Raw genomic sequence first — 22,451 nt, forward strand, 5'->3', positions numbered from 1 at the left:
GGAAGAATGTATATTATCATTTTTTAATCTTTTATAATAATATTATTTGGAATCTTATATGATTAACAAACTTTTAACTTGATAAACAAGGAAATAGTATAAGAAAATCTTTGCTTTTTTATACTAGGAGATATTTTATACGAACAAAACTAATATATACTGACAGTAAAACTTTTTTAATTGTGATGTTAAATAATTTGGGTTGAATCGAATTATTATAATTGATAGTAAAATTATAAATTAAAAAAATTATGCAGAAAATTGTATGCAATTAGTGGTTCTATAAAAAAAGCTACAATAACATGAGGAGTCGTCCAAGACACTAGCCAAGCACAATACTAGATGGTCATCATAAGCATTAAAAATAATAACGTAATCGAATAATAGCATTATAAGAATAAAATATGTTTTAAAATATAGTATTTATTGAATACCCGTAAAATAAGGAAAAATAAAGTAAAAGCAAAAAAAAAAATAATATTTGAGCCATGTGTAGAGGGCAACAGGATGCCAAGTCTTGTGCTGAAATATTCCAAAATCTCCTAGAGCATAACCTTAATTCATCTCTGTAACACAGCAATATACAGAAATGTCAAACTCTAAAATTGGCTATGTTAGCATGATTATAGTAATTCAATCTTTGTATAATTATAGGAGATTTATTTAATATAATTATAGTGTTATTATGATTATAGAAAATTAATCTTTATATGATTATAGGAAATTTGTTTAGTATAATTATATTGATTATTATGCTAAACAAATATCCTATAATCATGCAAAAGATTATTATGCTAAACAAATCTCTTTTAATTATACAAAGATTGATTTCCTATAATTATGTTAAAACATGCTGCCAGACGTGAACATGAAATACCTACCGGCAAATCTCTCGGAAATTGTAAGTTGGCAGTGTTTAAGAATTGCAAAACAGACAGCGCAGCAAAAGGTTAAGAAAAAAGAATATTACACGCATGCATGGCTAAATGCTTATAGAAAAGTATCGAGAGTTCACCATTGAAATCGGTCGGGGAAATTAGATTTTCCGCATAAACAACAGCTCTGTACATGAAAGCTTCGCAAAGTTCTTCACAGATATTGAAGGTATCAACTAGCTTCCCGTCTTGGATGTTCCACCTCTTCAATTTCATCCCATCCTGCAATCCTACGACTTCTCTGCTTCTGCACAAGTAGAGTGGCCAAAAATCGTAAATACTGCCATATTCAGTTTCAAAGACATTAAGCAGTTTACTCCATGATGCCTTGACGCCATATTCTTTCATCGCCCATATCTCTACTTTATCCATAGATGGAGAAAACAATAAACTAAGGCATCCCCCGAGCTCTCCTAGTACAAGACGGTGATTTGGAATACTCTGAGGCATTGGCAGCTTCTGGAATTTTTCCTTTGCTAAATCCAAAGCAATGAATTCACTGGAAATCTCATAAGGACGCAAGAAAGTTGATGGAAGTTGGGGTTTTGAGTAAGAAAGCCAATGGAGGGCTCCATTCAAAAGAGGGGCAGGTGAATCACCTATATAATTAACCAAAATATATGTGCTTCCATAAGGGCAGCACAAGCTTCTCCACGAGCTTGATTTTGATGAGAAAATTTGAAATATTGTTCTCTCTTCAAGGGAGACCAAAACAATCTTAAAACATTCAGAGGATGGATCATAGCCAAAGCCATAGGAATAATAAGTGAATGAATCACTAGGATAAGGTATTACCAGATGGGTACCAGTGCATGGGTTCCAGATTACGAGCTTATGATCGAAGTTACTGCCTATACAAACCAGTCCACTGCATGAGCCAATCACGTCGACCCCTAACTCAACCTGTTTTAGTACTTTCCTTGGAATGTTAAGATTAACGAATGCACAAGTATTGCCGAATGGTGTTTCATAGTCTAAGGATTGACACGTACCAGAGACTGAAAATAAAAGGATTTTCGGGTTGTTGGAGGCTCGTTTTGCTTGCAGATTAACAAAACGACTTTCGGAGATTAAAGAATACAATGTTTTGGAAGCACTTTTGAATCGCACAAGAGATTTAACAGGCAGTCGTAGAAGGATATCTTCAATGATCTCTGGAAAAAGAGACATATTTATTATGGATGCTTCTGATGATGCTGATGCTGATGCTGCTGATGATGCTCTCTCCCTCCTCTTTTTATACTCTTAATTTGCGGTGGCCTTGAGGGTTTCGGAGAACGGGAGAATTCCATTTTTGTGCTCTTAATTTTCGGTCGCCGTAAGGGTCTGGCGGCTATTCTCAGCTAGGTATGCGACTTCTGTGTTTTTATTTCTACGTTTGCATTTAATATAGACCTTATTTTATTATTAAAATAAAATTTATAAAAATAAATATTAATTATTCTAAACTATATTTTCAAAAAAATTATTATTTAATTCTTATTTCATTGAAAATTTTATTAGTTGATGATCTGATTTTAAAAAATTTACATTAAACGTACTCAAAACTTTAAAAAAATTTATTAATTAATATGTTTTATTATTTAATTTTTATAATATAAAAAAAATTATTAATTAATATTTTAATTTTATAAAAATATATATTTTACCGTATATAATTTATGTTCATTTTATTTTTTCATAAAACTTAAAAAAATAATTTTTTAATTAATTTTTATATTATATCCATTTTAAGAATATTAAATTTGTTAAATATTAAATCGTATTTTAAGTGATTTTTTAAAAATTAAATAAAATTATAATATTCAACTTATATATTATTATAATATGTAAAAAAATAGATAATAATTTTGAGATAACCATTAAAAAAATATGAATAAAAATTATAGTACAGAGAAAATATTAATCAGTCTATTTATATTATATTAAAGATATTTTAAATTTTTATATAATATTTAACCACTAAATTTAATAAAAATAAATTAATTAGTAAACTATTTAAAATATTAAAAATATTATATTTTTTAAAATCGATTAATTAATTAATTAATTTTTTATATTATATTGATTAAATAATACATATTTTTTAAAATTATATATGTAGTGGTGGATCCATTAAGAATAAAGTAATTTATTACTTAAGATTATTGGATTTTTTTTAGTTAATTCACAATTTTAAAGAAATATTTAAATCTTCAGAATCATAACAACTTGGATTTTATAATCCAAACTAGATTAATTTCCCTCATTAGCTAAAATTTATTAATTAATAATAATGGTTCAAAATCCTTGTCCATCAAGTGGATTGCAGCTCACACCATGCGAGAAGATTCTAACTAAATAGGAGAAGTAAAATAGCTAGGATTCCTATTATACTATTTATGAAAATTTATAATATTATAAAACTAAAATTAAAAAACTAAAATTAAATTTTTGGTGTTAAACCTGCATATTAAAATGTATTTTTTTTATGAAATAAAGAGACAAAAAAATTGGAGAGCTTGTAGAAAAGAAAAAGAAATGTTTATTTATTTATTTATTTATTTATTTTGATTAACATGAAAACTGTAATAAGATAATAAAAGGGAGTTTGATGATAATAAAATAAATTAGAATTGAGAAATTATAATTAAAATTTATCTCGTATTAAGAGAATGTTTGTCTTAACTTATAACTCAGACAAACAAGATTATAAATTCTAAAATTAAGTTTGATCTATTTTTTAAAAATTTACAATTTAATCTTTTTTTTTTAAGTAAAACAATTTAGTTTTTAAAGTTTTATTCTAAATAAAAAATAATATTTTTGTTAAAATTTGTGGTTAATATATAATAATTTATTCATTCTAATTTTCACTTATTATAACAACTTAGTCCTTATAGTTTTAGCATTTGTAACAGTATATTCTTTTTTAATTTGGATTGGCTTTTCTAGTTTATATTTGACTAACAGTGAATTTAAATTAAATATGGATTTAAAAATTTAGTTTTTTAGGTTTTGGGCATAAAATAAAAATTTAAAGGATTGAATTACTAAAATGATTTTTTTTTTAAAAAATAAAGGTTCAATGTCTCACGGACGTGGCTGTGTTTCCTCCTCATTTCAAAGAAAAAAAACAAGAAAAGAGAAAGGGGAGAGTTAATTACAAGGGAAGTTCCATAAATGAAGAGGAGGAATAAGAGAAAGAAAAAGGGAGGAAAAGAATGAAGAATAAAGAATAAAGAAATATATATATATATTTCATCACTAAAAATCTACTTATCTATACTTTCATATTTTCGATGAGGGTCTAAAATTCTTTTGTTGCAAATAAGGACATTAACTTTTATTTTTAAAGCATCGTTAGAATAAATAGCTATCAGTGTTAAGTTTCATTAATATGGCATGATGATATTATCTCCATATTTGATAATGGAGTACTAATGTGACATGATGACATCATATTTTATAATGTCATATCATCTTTGTGGATGATATATCACCACATCACATGCCACATCATCTTAGATGATGATCTAAAGAGGCAAGAACCCAGAGGACTTTAAGAGGATTGCTTGTGACCTTTCCCATAATCTTTAGAGGCAAGAAGCAGATAGCTTCACTCCTTATTCATCACAGGTATATTCCCCTTAATCCCAATATTAATTTTTAATTTGTTATGTTCTATTGTGCCCGATGAGGTTCGTGCAATCTTTTTTTATATGAAAATCTAAAAAGTGCCTACTCCTAATGGGTACCAGGTAGGTTTCTTTTAATGTTACTAGAATTTAATTGGTGCTTCTATTAGTTTGGAGGTAAGGAAAATTGTAATTGGGAAATTCATTGAAGCCTGCTAGAATAAGACTTTTATTACTATTGTACCTAAGAAGCCTAATCCTTCAGCCTATTTATTTGTTCTTTATTTTTTATAAGATTGTTACTGAAGTCCTATCTAATAAACTCAGACCTTTTCTCCCTCATATTATAGAGTCTAATTAGATCAGTTTTGTTCCTAATCATAGAATTATTATAATATTATTTTTGTACAAAAAGTCATGTAATCATATTGAAAAAGGCAAGAAAGGTTTTTTTGGCTTTTAAAGTGGATCTAGAGAAAGGTTATGATCATATCTACTAGGACTTTGCGCAAGATAATTTTTTGGATGTTGGTTTACCCATTAGTTTTATTAATACTATGACAAATTGTATTTCTAGTTCTCTAGCAGGGTAACAAAGTCTTTTTGCTCTAATAGAGGATTAAGATAAAAGGACCCTATATCCTTGTACGTATTCATTCTCTGCATGGAAAAGTTAGCTCATGTCATTACTAAGGCCGTTTCTGAAGGTAAGTGGGTACCGATACAACTTAATAAAGGTAGGCCTAAACTAACTCATTTGTTTTTTACAATGATCTTGTTATTTTTGCTGAAGCCTTTGCAAGGCAAGCAACTATCATTAATGATGTTTTGAAATGTTTCTATGAGAGCTCCAGTAAGAAGGCCAATAAAGCCAAATCTCGTGTTTTCGTCTCCAGCAATGTTGACAATATGGCAAGAAAGAGTATTAGTAGCAATTTAGGTGTGCAAGTTACCGATAACCTAAGAAAGTACTTAGGAGTGTCACTCATTCATAGTAGGATGAACAAGCAGAACTTTCAGTTTTGATAAAATTAGTAATAAGCTTTCCAATATGGAAAAATAGTATGCTAGCTCTAGCAAGTCACATCACTTTAGCCCAATCCGTATTAGCATCTATCCCAATATATGCGATGCAATCTACTTTAATAAGTTTAACGATAAACAATTATAATTGTTAATGATAATTAACGATTAATTTTTAACTTATAACAAGAAATTATTCTTTCATTAAAAAGCATTTTTCTTATAATGAAGGTAAAAGATGATCAAGAATAGTTATTAGTTCTTTGTACGATTTAATTTTTAAAATCATATAAGGTTTAAAACTTTCTAGATCTATAAAGATACAATTTCTATATATAAATATATATTTTATATCAATAAAGAACATAAATTTTTCGCCCTTTTTTTTTTGAATTCAACTAAAAAAGCATGTTCTTTGGATGCCTCAAATTTAAGATATAGAATATTAAAATTAATTTCATTTTATTATAAATCTTTTTGGTTTATTTAAAATGTCAAAAATAAAAATTTAATTTTTTTGAATGAGTTGATAGTAAGGAATTAAAATGGATGAAGGAGTTAATTCATAAAATAATCAAAGAGATAAAAATACTTAAAAATTAAAAAAATAGAGTTGAGGAAGATGTAATAAAGGCTTTTACTTTTCTGGATGAAGTAAATTCAGTGAACTAGAAACTGAATAAATTGAAGAAAGTGAAAGAAATTATTGTCAAATCATTGGAACTTCTATGATTTATGGATTTGTATGCATAAATAATTTAGATGAAAGTTTATATTTTAGGAATTTTAACTACTACAAAGTTAATGTATACAAACTTGGCACCGTTTATATAAAATGGATATTTATATTTTGATTTAAAAACCTAGTAAATTAATTTATAAGATTTAAAAGTAATTTTATTTATTTGTTTAAAATATTTTTAAAACTTATAAGACAAATATAAAAACTTAAAAAAAAAATTGAAAAACTAATTTGTCATTTAGCTTATAAGATAGTTTGACAATATATGGTTTATTATAACTCCCATATTAGTTAATGAGTCATAGGGAAGAATGTATATTATCATGTTTTAATCTTTTATAATAATGTTATTTGGAATCTTATATAAAATTAATTTATACTGACCGTAAAATTTTTGTTTTTTTTTATACTAGGAGATGTTTTATATGAATACAATTAATTTATACTGATCGTAAAAATTTTTTAATTGCGATATTAAATAATTTGGGTTGAATCGAATTATTATAATTGATAGTAAAGTCATAAATTAAAAAAATTATGCAGAAAATTGTATATAATTAGTGGTCCTATAAAAAAAAAATTGCTATAATGATATGAGGAGTCGCCCAAGACACTAGCCAACCACAGTACTCGATGGTCCATCGTAAGCATTAAAAACAATAACATAATAGCGTTAAAGAATAAAATATGTTTCAAAATATACCATCATTTATCGAATACCTGTCAAATAAGGAAAAATAAAGTAAAAGCAAAAAGATATAATATTTGAGCCATGTGTAGAGGGCAACAGGATGCCAAGTCTTGTGCTGAAATATTCCAAAATCTCCTAGAGCATAACCTTAATTCATCTCTGTAACACAGCAATATACAGAAATGTCAAACTCTAAAATTGGCTATGTTAGCATGATTATAGTAATTCAATCTTTGCATAATTCTAGGAGATTTATTTAATATAAATATAGTGTTATCATGATTATAGGAAATTAATCTTAGTATAATGATAATGATTATTATACTAAATAAATCTCTTATAATCATGCAAAAGATTATTATGCTAAATAAATCTCTTATAATCATACAAAGATTGATTTCCTATAATTATGTTAAAACATGATACCAGACATGCCTACCGGCAAATCTCTCAGAAATAACACACATTGTAAGTTGGCAGTGTTTAAGAATTGCAAAACAGAACAGCGCAGCAAAAGGTTAAGAAAAAAGAATATTACACGCATGCATGGCTAAATGCTTATAGAGAAGTATCGAGAGTTCACCATTGAAATCGGTCGGGGAAATTAGATTTTCCGCATAAACAACAGCTCTGTAAATGAAAGCTTCGCAAAATTCTTCACAGATATTGAAGGTATCAACTAGCTTCCCGTCTTGGATGTTCCACTTCTTCAATTTCATCCCATCCTGCAATCCTACGACTTCTCTGCTTCTGCACAAGTAGAGTGGCCAAAAATCGTAAATACTGCCATATTCAGTTTCAAAGACATTAAGCAGTTTACTCCATGATGCCTTGACGCCATATTCTTTCATCACCCATATCTCTACTTTATCCTTAGATGGAGAAAAAAGTAAACTAAGGCATCCCCCGAGCTCTCCTAGTACAAGACGGTGATTTGGAATACTCTGAGGCATTGGCAGCTTCTGGAATTTTTCCTTTGCTAAATCCAAAGCAATGAATTCACTGGAAATCTCATAAGGACGCATGAAAGTTGATGGAAGTTGGGGTTTTGAGTAAGAAAGCCAATGGAGGGCTCCATTCAAAAGAGGGGCAGATGAATCACCTATATAATTAACCAAAATATATGTGCTTCCATAAGGGCAGCACAAGCTTCTCCACGAGCTTGATTTTGATGAGAAAATTTGAAATATTGTTCTCTCTTCAAGGGAGACCAAAACAATCTTAAAACATTCAGAGGATGGATCATAGCCAAAGCCATAGGAATAATAAGTGAATGAATCACTAGGATAAGGTATTACCAGATGGGTACCAGTGCATGGGTTCCAGATTACGAGCTTACGATCGAAGCTACTGCCTATACAAACCAGTCCACTGCATGAGCCAATCACCTTGACCCCTAACTCAACCTGTTTTAGTACTATCCTTGGAATGTTAAGATTAACGAATGCACAAGTATTGCCGAACGGTGTTTCATAGTCAAAGGATTGACACGTACCAGAGACTGAAAATAAAAGGATTTTCGGGTTGTTGGAGGCTCGTTTTGCTTGCAGATTAACAAAACGACTTTCGGAGATTAAAGAATACAATGTTTTGGAAGCACTTTTGAATCGCACAAGAGATTTAACAGGCAGTCGTAGAAGGATATCTTCAATGATCTCTGGAAAAAGAGACATATTTATTATGGGTGCTGCTGATGCTGCTGATGATGCTCTCTCCTTCCTCTTTTTATACTCTTAATTTGCGGTGGCCTTGAGGGTTTCGGAGAACGGGAGAAGTCCAATTTTGTGCTCTTAATTTTCGGTGGCCGTAAGGGTCTGGCGGCTATTCTCAGCTAGGTATGCGACTTCTGTGTTTCTATTTCTACGTTTGCATTTAATATAGACCCTATTTTATTATTAAAATAAATATTAATTATTCTAAAACTATATTTTCAAAAAAATTATTATTTAATTCTTATTTCATTGAAAATTTTATTAGTTGATGATCTGATTTTAAAAAATTTACATTAAACGTACTCAAAACTTTAAAAAATTTTATTAATTAATATGTTTTATTATTTAATTTTTATAATATAAAAAATTATTAATTAATAGTTAAATTTTATAAAAATATATATTTTTACCGTACATAATTCCTGTTCGTTTTATTTTTTTCATAAATATTAAAAAAATAATTTTTTTAATTAATTTTTATATTATATACATTTTAAAAATATTAAATTTATTAAATATTAAATCATATTTTAAGTGATTTTTTTAAAAATTAAATAAAATTATAATATTCAATTTATATATTATTATAATATAAAAAAATAAATAATAATTTTGAGATTACCATAAAAAAATATGAATAAAAATTATAGTACAGAGAAAATATTAATCAGTCTATTTATATTATATTAAAGATATTTTAAATTTTTATATAATATTTAACCATTAAATTTAATAAAAATAAATTAATTAATAAATTTTTTAAAATATTAAAAATATTTTATTTTTTAAAATCGATTAATTAATTAATTAATTTTTTATATTATATTGATTAAATAATATATATTTTTTAAAATTATATATGTAGTGGTGGATCCATTAAGAATAAAGTAATTTATTACTTAAGATTATTGGATTTTTTTTAGTTCATTCACAATTTTAAAGAAATATTTAAATCTTCAGAATCATAACAACTTGGATTTTATAATCCAAACTAGATTAATTTCCCTCATTAGTTAAAATTTATTAATTAATAATAATGGTTCAAAATCCTTGTCCATCAATGACAGAGCTGGAACCAAAAATTAAAGTGACAAATTAAATACGTATTAATAAACTGTAATAAGATATAAAAGGGAGTTTGATGACGATGATGAGTAGATAAATAATACATATTAAAAAGTATTTTTTTATGAAATAAAGAGAGAAAAAAATTGGAGAGCTTGTAGAAAAAAAAAAAGAAATGTTTATTTATTTATTTATTTTGATTAACATGAAAACTGTAATAAGATATAAAAGGGAGTTTGATGATAATAAAATAAAAGTTCAAATAGTTTTAAGAAAAAAATTGAAGTTGGGTGATCAAATTGAAAATCAATTAGAATTGAGGGATTATAATTAAAAATTACCTCGTATTAAGAGAATATTTGTCTTAATTTATAACTCAGACAAACAAGGTTATAAGTTCTAAAATTAAGTTTGATCTATTTTTTTAAAATTTACAATTTAATTTTTTTTATGCAAAACAATTTAGTTTCTAGAGATCATTCAATCTGATTTTCTCTTTGTAACAGTATTAGAAAAAATTAAGTTATTTACTAGTAAAAAATTAGCATTTGTAACAGTATATTCTAATTTTCTCTTTATCCAGAGGTCATTCATTCTGAATTTTAAATTTGTAAATGAGAATTTCAAAAATAATCATATATCTACATGCCAATATCCAGTCAGTACATTGGATAACCACCGAGAAAAATAAAGTCAGATAACCAAATTTTAAATCTAGACTTTTTAGTTGAAAGGCTCTTATATTATATTAAAAACTGACCCAGCCTAAAAATTTAAGTTTATAGATAACTTATACTCAATAATTGTCTTATATTTCTAGACTTTGAAACTCCTCTATAGCTAGAACTTAATAAAAGAAGTTTTGCCGATGGAATATAAATTAAATATGGATTTAAAAATTTAGTTTTTTAGGTTTTGGGCATAAAATAAAAATTTAAAGGATTGAATTACTAAAATAAATTTTTTCTTTAAAAAAATAAAGGATCAATGTCTCACGGTCCACGTGGCTGTGTTTCCTCCACATTTCAAAGGAAAAAAAAAAAAAAAAGAAAAGAGAAAGGGGAGAGTTAATTACAAGGGAAGTTTCAGAAATGAAGAGGAGGAATAAGAGAAAGAAAAAAGGAGGAGGAGGAGAATGAAAAATAAAGAATAAAGTAATATATATATATATTTCATCACTAAAAATCTACTTATCTATACTTTCATATTTTTATATATATATTTCATTACTAAAAATCTACTTATCTATACTTTCATATTTTAGCGATGAGGGTCTAAACTTCTTTTGTTGCAAATAAAGACATGAACTTTTATTTTTAAAGTACTGTTGTACATGAACTTTTATTTTTAAAGTACCGTTAAAATAAATAGCTAATAGTGTTAAGTTTCATTGATATGGCATGATGATATTATCACCATTTGATAATGGAGCACTAATGTGATATGATGACATCATATTTTATGATGACATGGAACGCCATATCATCTTTGTGGATGATATAGCACCACATCACATGTCACATCATCTTAGATGATGATGTAGCATTCCACATAAACTCCACATCATTTATTTTGATATTAATTGTATTGTGGTTCTTAAGTGCAAAAATTTAAAAATATATGTATCGAATTGCAAAAAAAGTAAAGTTCAAACCCTGAATGTTAAAAATATTAAAATTTTAAAATATATAGAAAAATTTTAAAAAAAGGATAAATAAGGAAGAGGAAGAGACATAATGAAGAGGAAGAGAAATAATGAAGGATATATAAAGCTAGAGAGAAAGAGATATCTCTGATCTCACAGTGCTAAACTCAAGATCTGAAATGAAGACATCTTTGGAAATTTGTTCAAGGAGAAAAGGAAGATCCTTGGCTGCATAGAAGGTATGCAATGTAAATTGAAGCAAAGATTTTCTAGGTCCTAATCTAAGCTGGAGTACAAACTAAGGATACAACTTGACAATATTGTTTATAGAGAAGAGTTGATATGGTTCCAAAAGGCGAGGACTAATCGATTCAGTGTGGAGATAGGAATATTGCCTTGTTCCATGCTAAAACCTTAGCTAGAAGAAAGCGTAATAGAATTGAGATCTTAAAGAATGAGCAAGGGCATTGGGTCAAAAACCCAGAGGACCTTAAGAGGATTACTTGGGACCTTTTCCAGAATCTTTAGAGGCAAGAAGCATATAGCTTCACTCCTTATCCATCATAGGTATATTCCCCTTAATCCCAATATTACTTTTTAATTTATTATGTTCTATTGTGTCTAATTAGGTTCGTGCAACCTTTTTTGATATGAAAACCTAGAAAGTGCCTAGTCCTAATAGGTACCAGGTAGGTTTCTTTTAATCTTATTAGAATTTAATTGGTGCTTCTATTAGTTTGGAGGTAAGGAAAATTTTAACTAAGAAATCCATTGAAGCCTGCTAGAATAAGACTCTTATTACTATTGTACCTAAGAAGCCTAACCCTTAAGCCTATTTATTTGTTCTCTGTTTTTTATAGGATTATTACTAAAGTTCTATCTAACAAACTCGGACCTTTTCTCCCTCATATTATAGAGTCTAATTATATCAGTTTTGTTCCTAATCGTAGAATTATTATTATTGTTGCACAAAAAGTCATGTTCTTGATCATATTGAAAAAGGCAAGAAAGGTTTTTTTGACTCTTAAAGTGGAGCTAGAGAAAGGTTATGATCATATTCACTAGGACTTTGCGCAAGATACTTTGTTGAATGTTGGTTTACCCATTAGTTTTATTAATACTAAGACAAATTGTATTTCTAGTTCTCTAGCAGGTTAACTAAGTCTTTAACCAAATCTTTCTGCTCTACTAGAGGATTAAGATAAAAGGACCCTATATCCGTGTACTTGTTCATTCTCTGCATGGAAAAGTTAGCTCATGGCATTACTAAGGCCATTTCTGAAGATAAGTGGGTACCGATACAGCTTAATAAAGGTAGGCCTAAACTAACTCACTTGTTTTTTTACAATGATCTTGTTATTTTTGCTGAAGCCTTTGCAAGGCAAGCAACTATCATTAATGATGTTTTGAAGTGTTTCTACGAGAGCTCTAGTAAGAAGGCCAATAAAGCCAAAACTCTTGTTTTCTTCTCCAGCAATGTTGACAATGTGGCAAGAAAGAGTATTAGTAGCAATTTAGGTGTGCAAGTCACCGATAACTTAGAAAAGTACTTAGGAGTGTTGCTCATTCATAGTAGGATGAATAAGCAGAGCTTTCAGTATTGATAAAATTAGTAATAAGCTTTCCAGCATGGGAAAATAGTAAGCTAGCTCTAGTAGGTCACATCACTTTAGCACAATCTGTATTAGTATCTATCCAAATATATGCGATGCAATCTACTTATCTCCCTAACTCAGTCTATGATGGGATAGATAAATTGTGTAGAAACTTTCATTTGGAGTAGCATGAACTCCTCCAAAAAGGCAACTCTTATTCCTTGGGACCAAATCATTGAACCCAAAGGCTCAATGGTCTTGGTTTTCAAGACTCCAAATATATGAAAAGAGCTTTCATGGATAAGATTGCTTGGGGTCTTATACATAACAATCATGATTTAAGGGCCCAAGGGGTAAGGTCAAACTATAAAATCTATGGGTTCCCCTTACCTGACATTATTTTGAATAAGAACTACTCTAACATGTGGCATGGTGTGAATAATATGTGGAGCAATCTTAGAGATGACCTTTTCTAATCACTGGAGAATGGAAAATTAGTGAACATTTTGAAGGATCCCTAGATAAGAGGTTGTAACGATCCGAAAATCAGACCGCTACCGACGCTAGGATCCAGATCGGCTTAAGGCCGCCGGGACCCGTAGCAAGCCAAACATACATCCTATAAACCTGTTTAATCCCATACATGATCAGCACATACATAAAAATTTTAAACTTTTCTCATTCAAATACCAAACTCAACCTGTGCATGCACAACTCATAAACATAAACATTAACCCCACACTGGAGTCCTCAACAATGCTCCAACGGAGTAACATACATACATTAAGTTTGGTTTACATAAAACATCCATAAGAGATCATGTATTCAAAAAGGGATTACAACATACTAGGGTCAAGCACAACTCTATCCTCAAAATCATCATTACATTACATAACAGATTAATACTATTCATTACATTACTGTACTCAGCATTACATTTCAACATTTATCATGTCCACCACTAGCTATTACATGACCATAACTTTACTCTAGCTGACCTCCTAGTCTATCCTGTACTTACAAACCTGGGGATTTAGGGAGTGGGGTGAGCTACTAGAGCCCAGTGAGCAGAATAATAAAACATTATATTTAAAACATATGATATCATGGAACGCATCACATCACAGCTAATCACATCAAGGATGGTCTTGTCACCAATAGTCCTCAACATATCCAATAGTGCCAGGGGCGTAGAATGGGCCTCAACCTGGTCTTCCTCTTATCATAACATACATAACATAACATTCCTATAATGCCAGGGGCGTAGAATGGGTTTCGACTTTGTCTTTCTCTTAACATAGTGCCAGAGGCGTAGAATGAGCCTCGACCTGGACTTCCATACCATACTATATCACATCATACCATATTATACGAGGACTAAAGTATCATCCAATACCCATCCACATCATCATCATATTATGCAATGCAACATATTCGTGAAATTCTAATGCAACAACCTAATGTATCTCATGGCATTCGTGATGCATGAACATGCTTAAAAACTTATTTATTTACTTTAAAACATGTAGAGTTATTCTACTCACCTCTGGCTAGCTCTGACAAGACTCGGAAGCAGCTATCTCACTGCTGGAGTCCTCGGTTCCTCGGGTCCGAACCTACACAGGTGGACTCAAATGAGGGACCAAACATACATGAACATGACTCTAAAATACTCCCCAAAAACCCCCCCTAAAACACCTTGAAACAATCATAGAAACCATGCAAAGGAGGGCTGAACAGGGCACTTTCGACGGCAAGTTCGGCGGCCGAAAGTCCCTCTAGAGATGAAAGTCATGCACCTTCGGCGGCACTTTCGGCGGCCGAAGGTTCCCTCCAGAGACGAAACTCATGCATGATCGACGGCACCTTCGGCGGCCGAAACTCCCTTCTAGAGCCGAAAGTCCACTTTCGGGGGCAGGGTTCGGTAGCCGAAAGCTGGCCTTCACAGGCAGGTTCGGCGGCCGAAAGAGCCTTCGGCTGCCGAACCTGAGTTCTTCCCAAAGGGCAGAAACTCAGCCTCTACATGCATAAACGCCTCCCAACTCATTCAATCATGCATTTTCCTATTCTACAACATGCATACTCAAGCATATAAGCCCCTAGGGGCTTCAAACTATCCTAAACCCCAACTACAACACATCAAACATCCACAAACATCATACATTGCTCATAAACACACATTTAACCAAAAACTCAACTATAACCTAACATGCATTTCTACCCCATAAATCTTCATGAGACTTACTTAAAACATGAAAGGAACTATGGATCTACTCTTACCTCTTGAAGAACGAGAGGAGAGGCGATCCAACTAGGAGATGGGGAGAAATCCGCTCTTTGGTCTCCAAGTTTTCAAAACTTCCTCTTTTTGTTCAAAAATCTTCAAATCAACATAAAACTTGTTAAAACATGAAAGAACGGAGGAAAATCATCAAAAACGAACCATGGGAGAGCAGGAACTCACCGTGGCCGAAAATGGGGAGAAAACTCGCTCGATTCGGCCATGGAGCCCTTATATAGGGGCTGCCAGACCACATTTCGGCAGCCTAAAGTGCCTCCAAATCTCATGCAAGTTCGGCGGCCGAATATGAGGTTCGGCGGCCGAACCTTTGAAACTTTCGGAAGCCTAACATGCCTCCCTAAACCATCCAATGTTCGGCGGCCGAACCTGGAAATGCCTCCTTGGTCTTTTTCATTTAAAACTCAATTTTCTTTTTACTTAAAATCATAAAATACTTTAAAACATTTCATAAAAACATGATTTTACCCTTCTAAAGGTTTCCGACATTCGAGATTCCACCGGACGGTAGGAATTCCGATACCGAAGTCTAGCCGGGTATTACATTCTCTCCCCCTTAAGAACATTCATCCCCGAATGTTTACCAAACACACATGCATAGCGTAAACATGAACATACACACAAAGCACATAAAACTCACCTTAGAAGAGATGAGGATATTGCTGGAGCATGGACTCTCGTGTCTCCCAGGTACACTCTTCAATGTTGTGGTGATTCCAAAGGACTTTCACCATCGGGATTTCCTTGTTCCTTAGCTTTCTGATCTGGGTGTCTATGATCCGCACTGGCTGCTCAACATAAGTGAGATCCTCTTGGATCTCCACATCAGGCTCACTAAGAACCTTGCCCGGATCTGACACGAACTTCCTTAACATAGAAATATGGAAAACAGGATGGATTCTCTCTATTGAAGCAGGTAAATCCAGCTTATACGATACATTCCCGATCCTTTGCAAGATCTCAAAGGGTCCGATGTACCGTGGAGCCAGCTTACCTTTCTTCCCGAACCGAATCACCCCTTTCATTGGAGACACCTTGAGCAATACCAAATCCCCCTCCTGAAACTCCACTTGCCTTCTGCGGACATCTGCATAACTCTTTTGCCTGCTTGCAGCAGTCTTGATCCTTTCTCTGATTATGGGTACCACTCTGCTGGTGATCTCTACGAGCTCAGGCCCTGCCAAGGCCTTTTCTCCAACTTCTTCCCAGCAAACAGGTGATCTGCACTTCCTTCCATACAAGGCTTCATATGGAGCCATCCCTATGCTAGCATGATAGCTGTTATTGTAGGCAAACTCCACCAAATATAGATGTTGCCTCCAAGAACTGCCAAAATCTAGCACACACATTCTGAGCATATCCTCTATTGTCTAGATGGTCCTCTCTGATTGTCCGTCCGTCTGTGGATGGAAAGCAGTGCTAAAATCCAACCTGGTACCCATAGCATTCTGCAGACTCCGCCAAAACCTAGAGGTGAACTTGGGCCCTCTATCAGACACTATTGAAACAGGAACCCCATGCAGCCTGACAACCTCATCAACATACACCTGCGCCAACTTGTCCACAGAATAGCCACTCCTGACAGGGATGAAGTGAGCAGATTTGGTAAGTCTGTCCATAATCACCCATATGGAGTCCAATCTGTTGGACATTGCCGGTAACCCTACCACGAAGTCCATAGCTATATTCTCCCATTTCCACTCTGGAATAGGTAGTGGGTTAAGCATTCCAGCCGGCTTCTGATGTTCCAGCTTCACCCTCTGACACACTTCGCAGGCTAACACGAACTGTGCCACTTCTCTCTTCATAGCTAGCCACCAATAAACTCTCTTCAGATCTTGATACATCTTGGTGGCTTCAGGGTGAACACTGTATATGGCATTATGAGCCTCTCTCATAATGTCTCCCTTTAGTCCTATGTCATCTGGTACACATAGTCTGCTCCCATAGCGGAGGATCGTCTTGCTGTCGAACCTGAACTCTTCATTCTTGCCTGACTGAACAGTCCTGGCAATCTTCACTAACTCTGGGTCCTCATGCTGTTTCTGAGCTACCTGCTCCAGAAACACGGGTGCCACTCTCATCTGGGCTATCAAAGCACCTGTACCAGACAACTCCAACTGTAGACCTTCATTCATGAGCTCGAAGAACTGCCTCACCACTGGCCTCCTCTCTGCTGAAATATGGGACAAACTGCCAAGTGATTTTCGGCTTAAGGCGTCTGCCACAACATTCGCCTTACCCGGATGATACTGAATCTTGCAATCATAGTCACTAAGCAGTTCTACCCATCTTCTCTGCCTCAGATTCAGCTCTCTCTGACTCAGGATGTACTGCAGGCTCTTATGATCTGTGAAGATCTCACATTTTACCCCATAAAGGTAGTGCCTCCACATCTTGAGTGCAAAGATCACTGCTGCCATTTCCAGGTCATGTGTAGGGTAATTCAACTCGTGCTTCTTCAGCTGCCTAGAAGCATAAGCAATCACCCTTTCATTCTGCATTAGCACACAACCCAGTCCAACACGGGACGCATCACAGAAGACTGTGAAGTCTTCATTACTAGTTGGCAGAGCTAACACTGGTGCCGACGTCAACCTCTTCTTTAGCTCCTCAAAACTCTCTTCACATTGGTCGGTCCACACGAACCTCTGGTTCTTCTTAGTTAATCTGGTCATGGGAGCTGCTATCTTAGAGAAGTCCTGAACGAACCTCCTGTAGTAACCTGCCAAACCCAAAAAGCTCCTGATCTCTGTCACTGTGGTGGGTTTAGGCCAGTTAGCTACAACTTCCACTTTCTTGGGGTCCACCTCTATTCCATTTTCTGACACTACATGCCCCAAGAATGCAATGCTCCTCAGCCAGAACTCACACTTGGAGAACTTGGCATACAAGCCATGTTCCCTCAAGGTCTGCAGAACTAACCTCAGATGATGGGCATGCTCCTCTGCATTCCTGGAATACACTAAGATATCATCTATGAAGACAATAACAAAGTGATCCAAGTATTGGCTAAATACTCTGTTCATGAGATCTATGAATGCTGCAGGGGCATTGGTTAACCCGAACGGCATCACAAGGAACTCATAATGCCCATATCTGGTCCTGAATGCTGTCTTTGGCACATCCTCTTCTCTTATCCTCAGCTGATGGTACCCAGATCTCATATCTATTTTGGAGAAACAACCTGCTCCTGCCAGCTGGTCGAATAGATCGTCGATCCTTGGCAATGGGTACTTATTCTTGGTAGTGACCTTGTTCAACTGCCTGTAGTCGATACAAAGTCTGAGGGATCCATCCTTCTTTCTCACGAACAGTACTGGAGCACCCCAAGGTGAGGTACTCGGTTGGATGAAGCCCTTATCTACCAGCTCTTGCAACTGCTCCTTAAGCTCCTTCAATTCTGCTGGTGCCATCCTGTAGGGAGGGATAGAGATCGGTCTCGTTCCAGGCATCAATTCAATTTCAAACTCTATCTCCCTAGCAGGTGGTAACCCTGGCAGTTCGTCTGGGAACACATCTAAAAACTCTCTGACCACGGGCACTGAGGCGGGCTCTCTGACATGACTATCCAACTCTCTCACATGAGCTAGAAAACCCTGACAACCCCTCCTGAGCAGCCTACGAGCCTGTAGGGCTGATATCCAACCTCTAGGCGTACCCCTCCTGTCTCCTCTGAAGACAACCTCTGACCCGTCCTGACCTCTGAACCTGACTACCTTGTCTCTGCAATCCAAGTAGCACCGTGGGTAGATAACCAATCCATCCCTAGAATGCCGTCAAAATCTGTCAAATCTAGAACCACAAGGTCGGTGGAAAGGCATCTTCCCTTCACAAAAACTGGACTACACTGGCAGACTGACTCTGTCACTGACGGGTCACATTTGGGTCCACTAACCCATAGGGGACACTCTAACCCAGAGACCATCAATCCCAACCTCTCGATGGCCCTCGGAGCAATGAAAGAATGAGATGCACCAGGGTCCATTAAGGCATAAACATCTGAACAGCCAATGATGAGATTACCTGACACCACGGTGTTTGATGTATTTGCCTCCTGCTGTGTCATGGTGAAGATCCGTGCTGGAGCTGATGGACCTTCACCCCTGAAACCCGCTGAAGAAGAGGCCGCCCCTCTCCCTCTGCCTCTGCCACTAGCCTGAGTCGCGGCTGGAGCTACTGGCTGAGCCACACTACCAGAAGCTGTCTGCTGAGACAATGCCACAAAAGCTGCTCTAGGACACTCCCGTGCCATGTGTCCCTCCTGCCCACATCTGAAGCAGGCTGACATCCCTACCAGACATACTTCTTTGTGCGGCTTCTCACACTTCTTGCATACTGCATTATCTGCACCTGAGCTCGAGCTACTACCTAATCCCAGACCTGACTTGATCTTGTTCCAGAACTTGTTCTTCTTAGTCTTGGCCTTACCCCACTTTTTACTGCCTGAAGCTGCTGCACTCAGAGAAGAGGGATCTAACCTTCCCCCACCTGGGGTCTTGGAACCAGAAGGCTGTGCTACTGACTGCTTAACTTTCCCCTCGATGATTGCACTAGCCTCCATCCTCCGAGCCATATCCACAATGGCATGGAAACTCTCCCTCTCTGCTGACTGAATCAAGGAGGAATACCTGGAATGGAGCTTCATGATATACCTCCTTGACTTTTTCTGATCTGTGTCCAGATTCTGCCCAGCAAACGGCAACAGCTCCAAAAACCTGTCTGTATACTCATCCACACTCATCTTATTCGTCTGCCTCAACTGCTCGAACTCAATCATCTTCAGCTCCCTTGAACTGTCAGGGAAAGCCCATCCTGCAAACTCATTAGCAAATTCCTCCCAGGATAGACTATGCAGCCTCGGGTTCACATAGCTCTTAAACCACTCTCGGGCCTTCTTGCATTTCAGTGTGAACCCAACCATCTGAATGGCTCTACTATCATCAGCTCCTATCTCATCTGTATTCATTCTGACCCTCTCAAGGTACACAAACGGGTCATCACCGGTTTCATACTGGGGAGCACCCAGCTTCATGTAGTCGGTCATCTTGACCTTGCTCCTCCAGATGAGCTAGGTTTAGGATCTTGGGTTTCTGGGACAGTAGGTGTTGCTGATGGTGGAGGAGGTACAGCATCCCCTGGGGTAGGGTTTGCTGGTCCTGGGTAGAAAGATGGGGGTGGGTACATAGGGTATTGTGGGTATTGTGGGTAAAAAGGTGGGTATGGCAAGTAAGAGTGATAAGGGTTAAAACTTGGGTAATCCGATGTACCTCCCATCGAATACCCGGCATTTTGTGAAAAGGGTGGGTACTGGGGTGGCTGCACAAATCCCGAGGCCTGAGTGCCTCCTTGGGACTCTCCCATGCCCTCTTCTGACATACTCACTCCAAGGCTACCATCCCTCCTCTGGTCCACATCCATATCATCCCCCACATCCTCTGATATTCCTCCTTGCACTGTCTCCCTTCAGCTCACATCAAAAGACCTTCTAGGGTCCCTTGATGCTCTTTCCCTGCTTGACCTGCAGGACATTGCCCTAGGCAATGCTGGAGGACGGGCATCCGTGCCCTCGTCCTGGGGTGGTACTCCAGTCAATCGTACAGATCGACGAGTTCCTCTCATCTTGCTTACTGAAAAACAGCACACATCACATAAACATTAGCATCAAATGGTTCATGTGCAAACACATGAACCCGCATCACATACATCACATAGCATATCATTAATGCACATGCATATAATCATGGCATTTCATATCACCATTCACGACAGGACTCTACATCCTATCCTAGTGGACATGATTTTCCTATTGTGCTTGACCTTCTAGAACATCTATGAGCCCGTCACTCTAGGTCCGACCATATGAACCTAGGGCTCTATTACCAATCTGTAACGACCCGAAAATCGGACCGCTACCGGCGCTAGGATCCAGATCGGCTTAAGGCCGCCGGGACCCATAGCAAGCCAAATATACATCCTGTAAACCTGTTTAATCCCATACATGATCAGCACATACATAAAAATTTTAAACTTTTCTCATTCAAATACCAAACTCAACCTGTGCATGCACAACTCATAAACATAAACATCAACCCCACACTGGAGTCCTCAACAATGCTCCAACGGGGTAACATACATACATTAAGTTTGGTTTACATAAAACATCCATAAGAGATCATGTATTCAAAAAGGGATTACAACATACTAGGGTCAAGCACAACTCTATCCTCAAAATCATCATTACATTACATAACTGATTAATACTATTCATTACATTACTGTACTCAACATTACATTTCAACATTTATCATGTCCACCACTAGCTATTACATGACCATAACTTTACTCTAGCTGACCTCCTGGTCTATCCTGTACCTGCAAACCTGGGGATTTAGGGAGTGGGGTGAGCTACTAGAGCCCAGTGAGCAGAATAATAAAATATTATATTTAAAACATATGATATCATGGAATGCATCACATCACAGCTAATCATATCAAGGATGGTCTTGTCACCAATAGTCCTCAACATATCCAATAGTGCCAGGGGCGTAGAATGGGCCTCGACCTGGTCTTTCTCTTAATATAGTACCAGGGGCGTAGAATGGGCCTCGACCTGGACTTCCATACCATACTATATCACATCATACCATATCATACGAGGACTAAAGGATCATCCAATACCCATCCACATCATCATCACATTATGCAATGCAACATATTTGTGAAATTCTAATGCAACAACCTGATGTATCTCATGGCATTTTTGATGCATGAACATGCTTAAAATCTAATTTATTTACTTTAAAACATATAGAGTTATTCCACTCACCTTTGGCTAGCTCTGACAAGACTCGGAAGCAGCTATCTCACTGCTGGGGTCCTAGGTTTCTCGGGTCCGAACCTAGACAGGTGGACTCAAATGAGGAACCAAACATACATGAACATGACTCTAAAATACTCCCCAAAAACCCCCTAAAACACCTTGAAACAATCATAGAAACCATGCAAAGGAGGGCTGAACAGGGCACTTTCGGCTGCAGGTTCGGCGGCCGAAAGTCCCTCGAGAGACGAAAGTCATGCACCTTCGGCGGCACTTTCGGCGGCCGAAACTCCCTTCCAGAGTCGAA

At 35.3% G+C, this 22,451-nt stretch overlaps 2 protein-coding genes across 3 annotated transcripts; both read right to left on the minus strand.

Annotated features, from left to right (window-relative positions):
* Positions 1-436: 436 nt before the first annotated feature.
* On the minus strand, positions 437-2,069 carry LOC110619746 (F-box protein At3g07870). 2 transcript variants are annotated; one of them, XM_021763293.2, is made up of 3 exons: positions 1,731-1,898; positions 1,016-1,630; positions 437-566 (listed from the first exon to the last, which is right to left on the minus strand). In XM_021763293.2, exons 1-3 carry the CDS (start codon positions 1,747-1,749, stop codon positions 556-558), a joined length of 645 nt encoding a protein of 214 aa, XP_021618985.1. In that variant the 5' UTR covers positions 1,750-1,898; the 3' UTR covers positions 437-555. The 2 variants fall into 2 exon arrangements, with proteins under 2 accessions (XP_021618985.1, XP_043814596.1); XM_043958661.1 differs by lacking the exon at positions 437-566 and adding an exon at positions 1,928-2,069 and having other exon boundaries at positions 924-1,630; positions 1,731-1,838.
* A 5,029-nt stretch (positions 2,070-7,098) lies between these two features.
* Positions 7,099-8,681, minus strand: LOC110619800 (F-box/kelch-repeat protein At3g23880-like). Its single transcript, XM_043957984.1, has 2 exons — positions 7,592-8,681; positions 7,099-7,167 (listed from the first exon to the last, which is right to left on the minus strand). The coding sequence occupies exons 1-2, from the start codon at positions 8,679-8,681 to the stop codon at positions 7,157-7,159; spliced, it is 1,101 nt and encodes a 366-aa protein (XP_043813919.1). The 3' UTR covers positions 7,099-7,156.
* Positions 8,682-22,451: the final 13,770 nt, after the last annotated feature.

This window comes from Manihot esculenta, chromosome 7 (genome assembly GCF_001659605.2).
Source record: "Manihot esculenta cultivar AM560-2 chromosome 7, M.esculenta_v8, whole genome shotgun sequence".
In the NCBI taxonomy this organism is placed as follows: domain Eukaryota; kingdom Viridiplantae; phylum Streptophyta; class Magnoliopsida; order Malpighiales; family Euphorbiaceae; genus Manihot; species Manihot esculenta.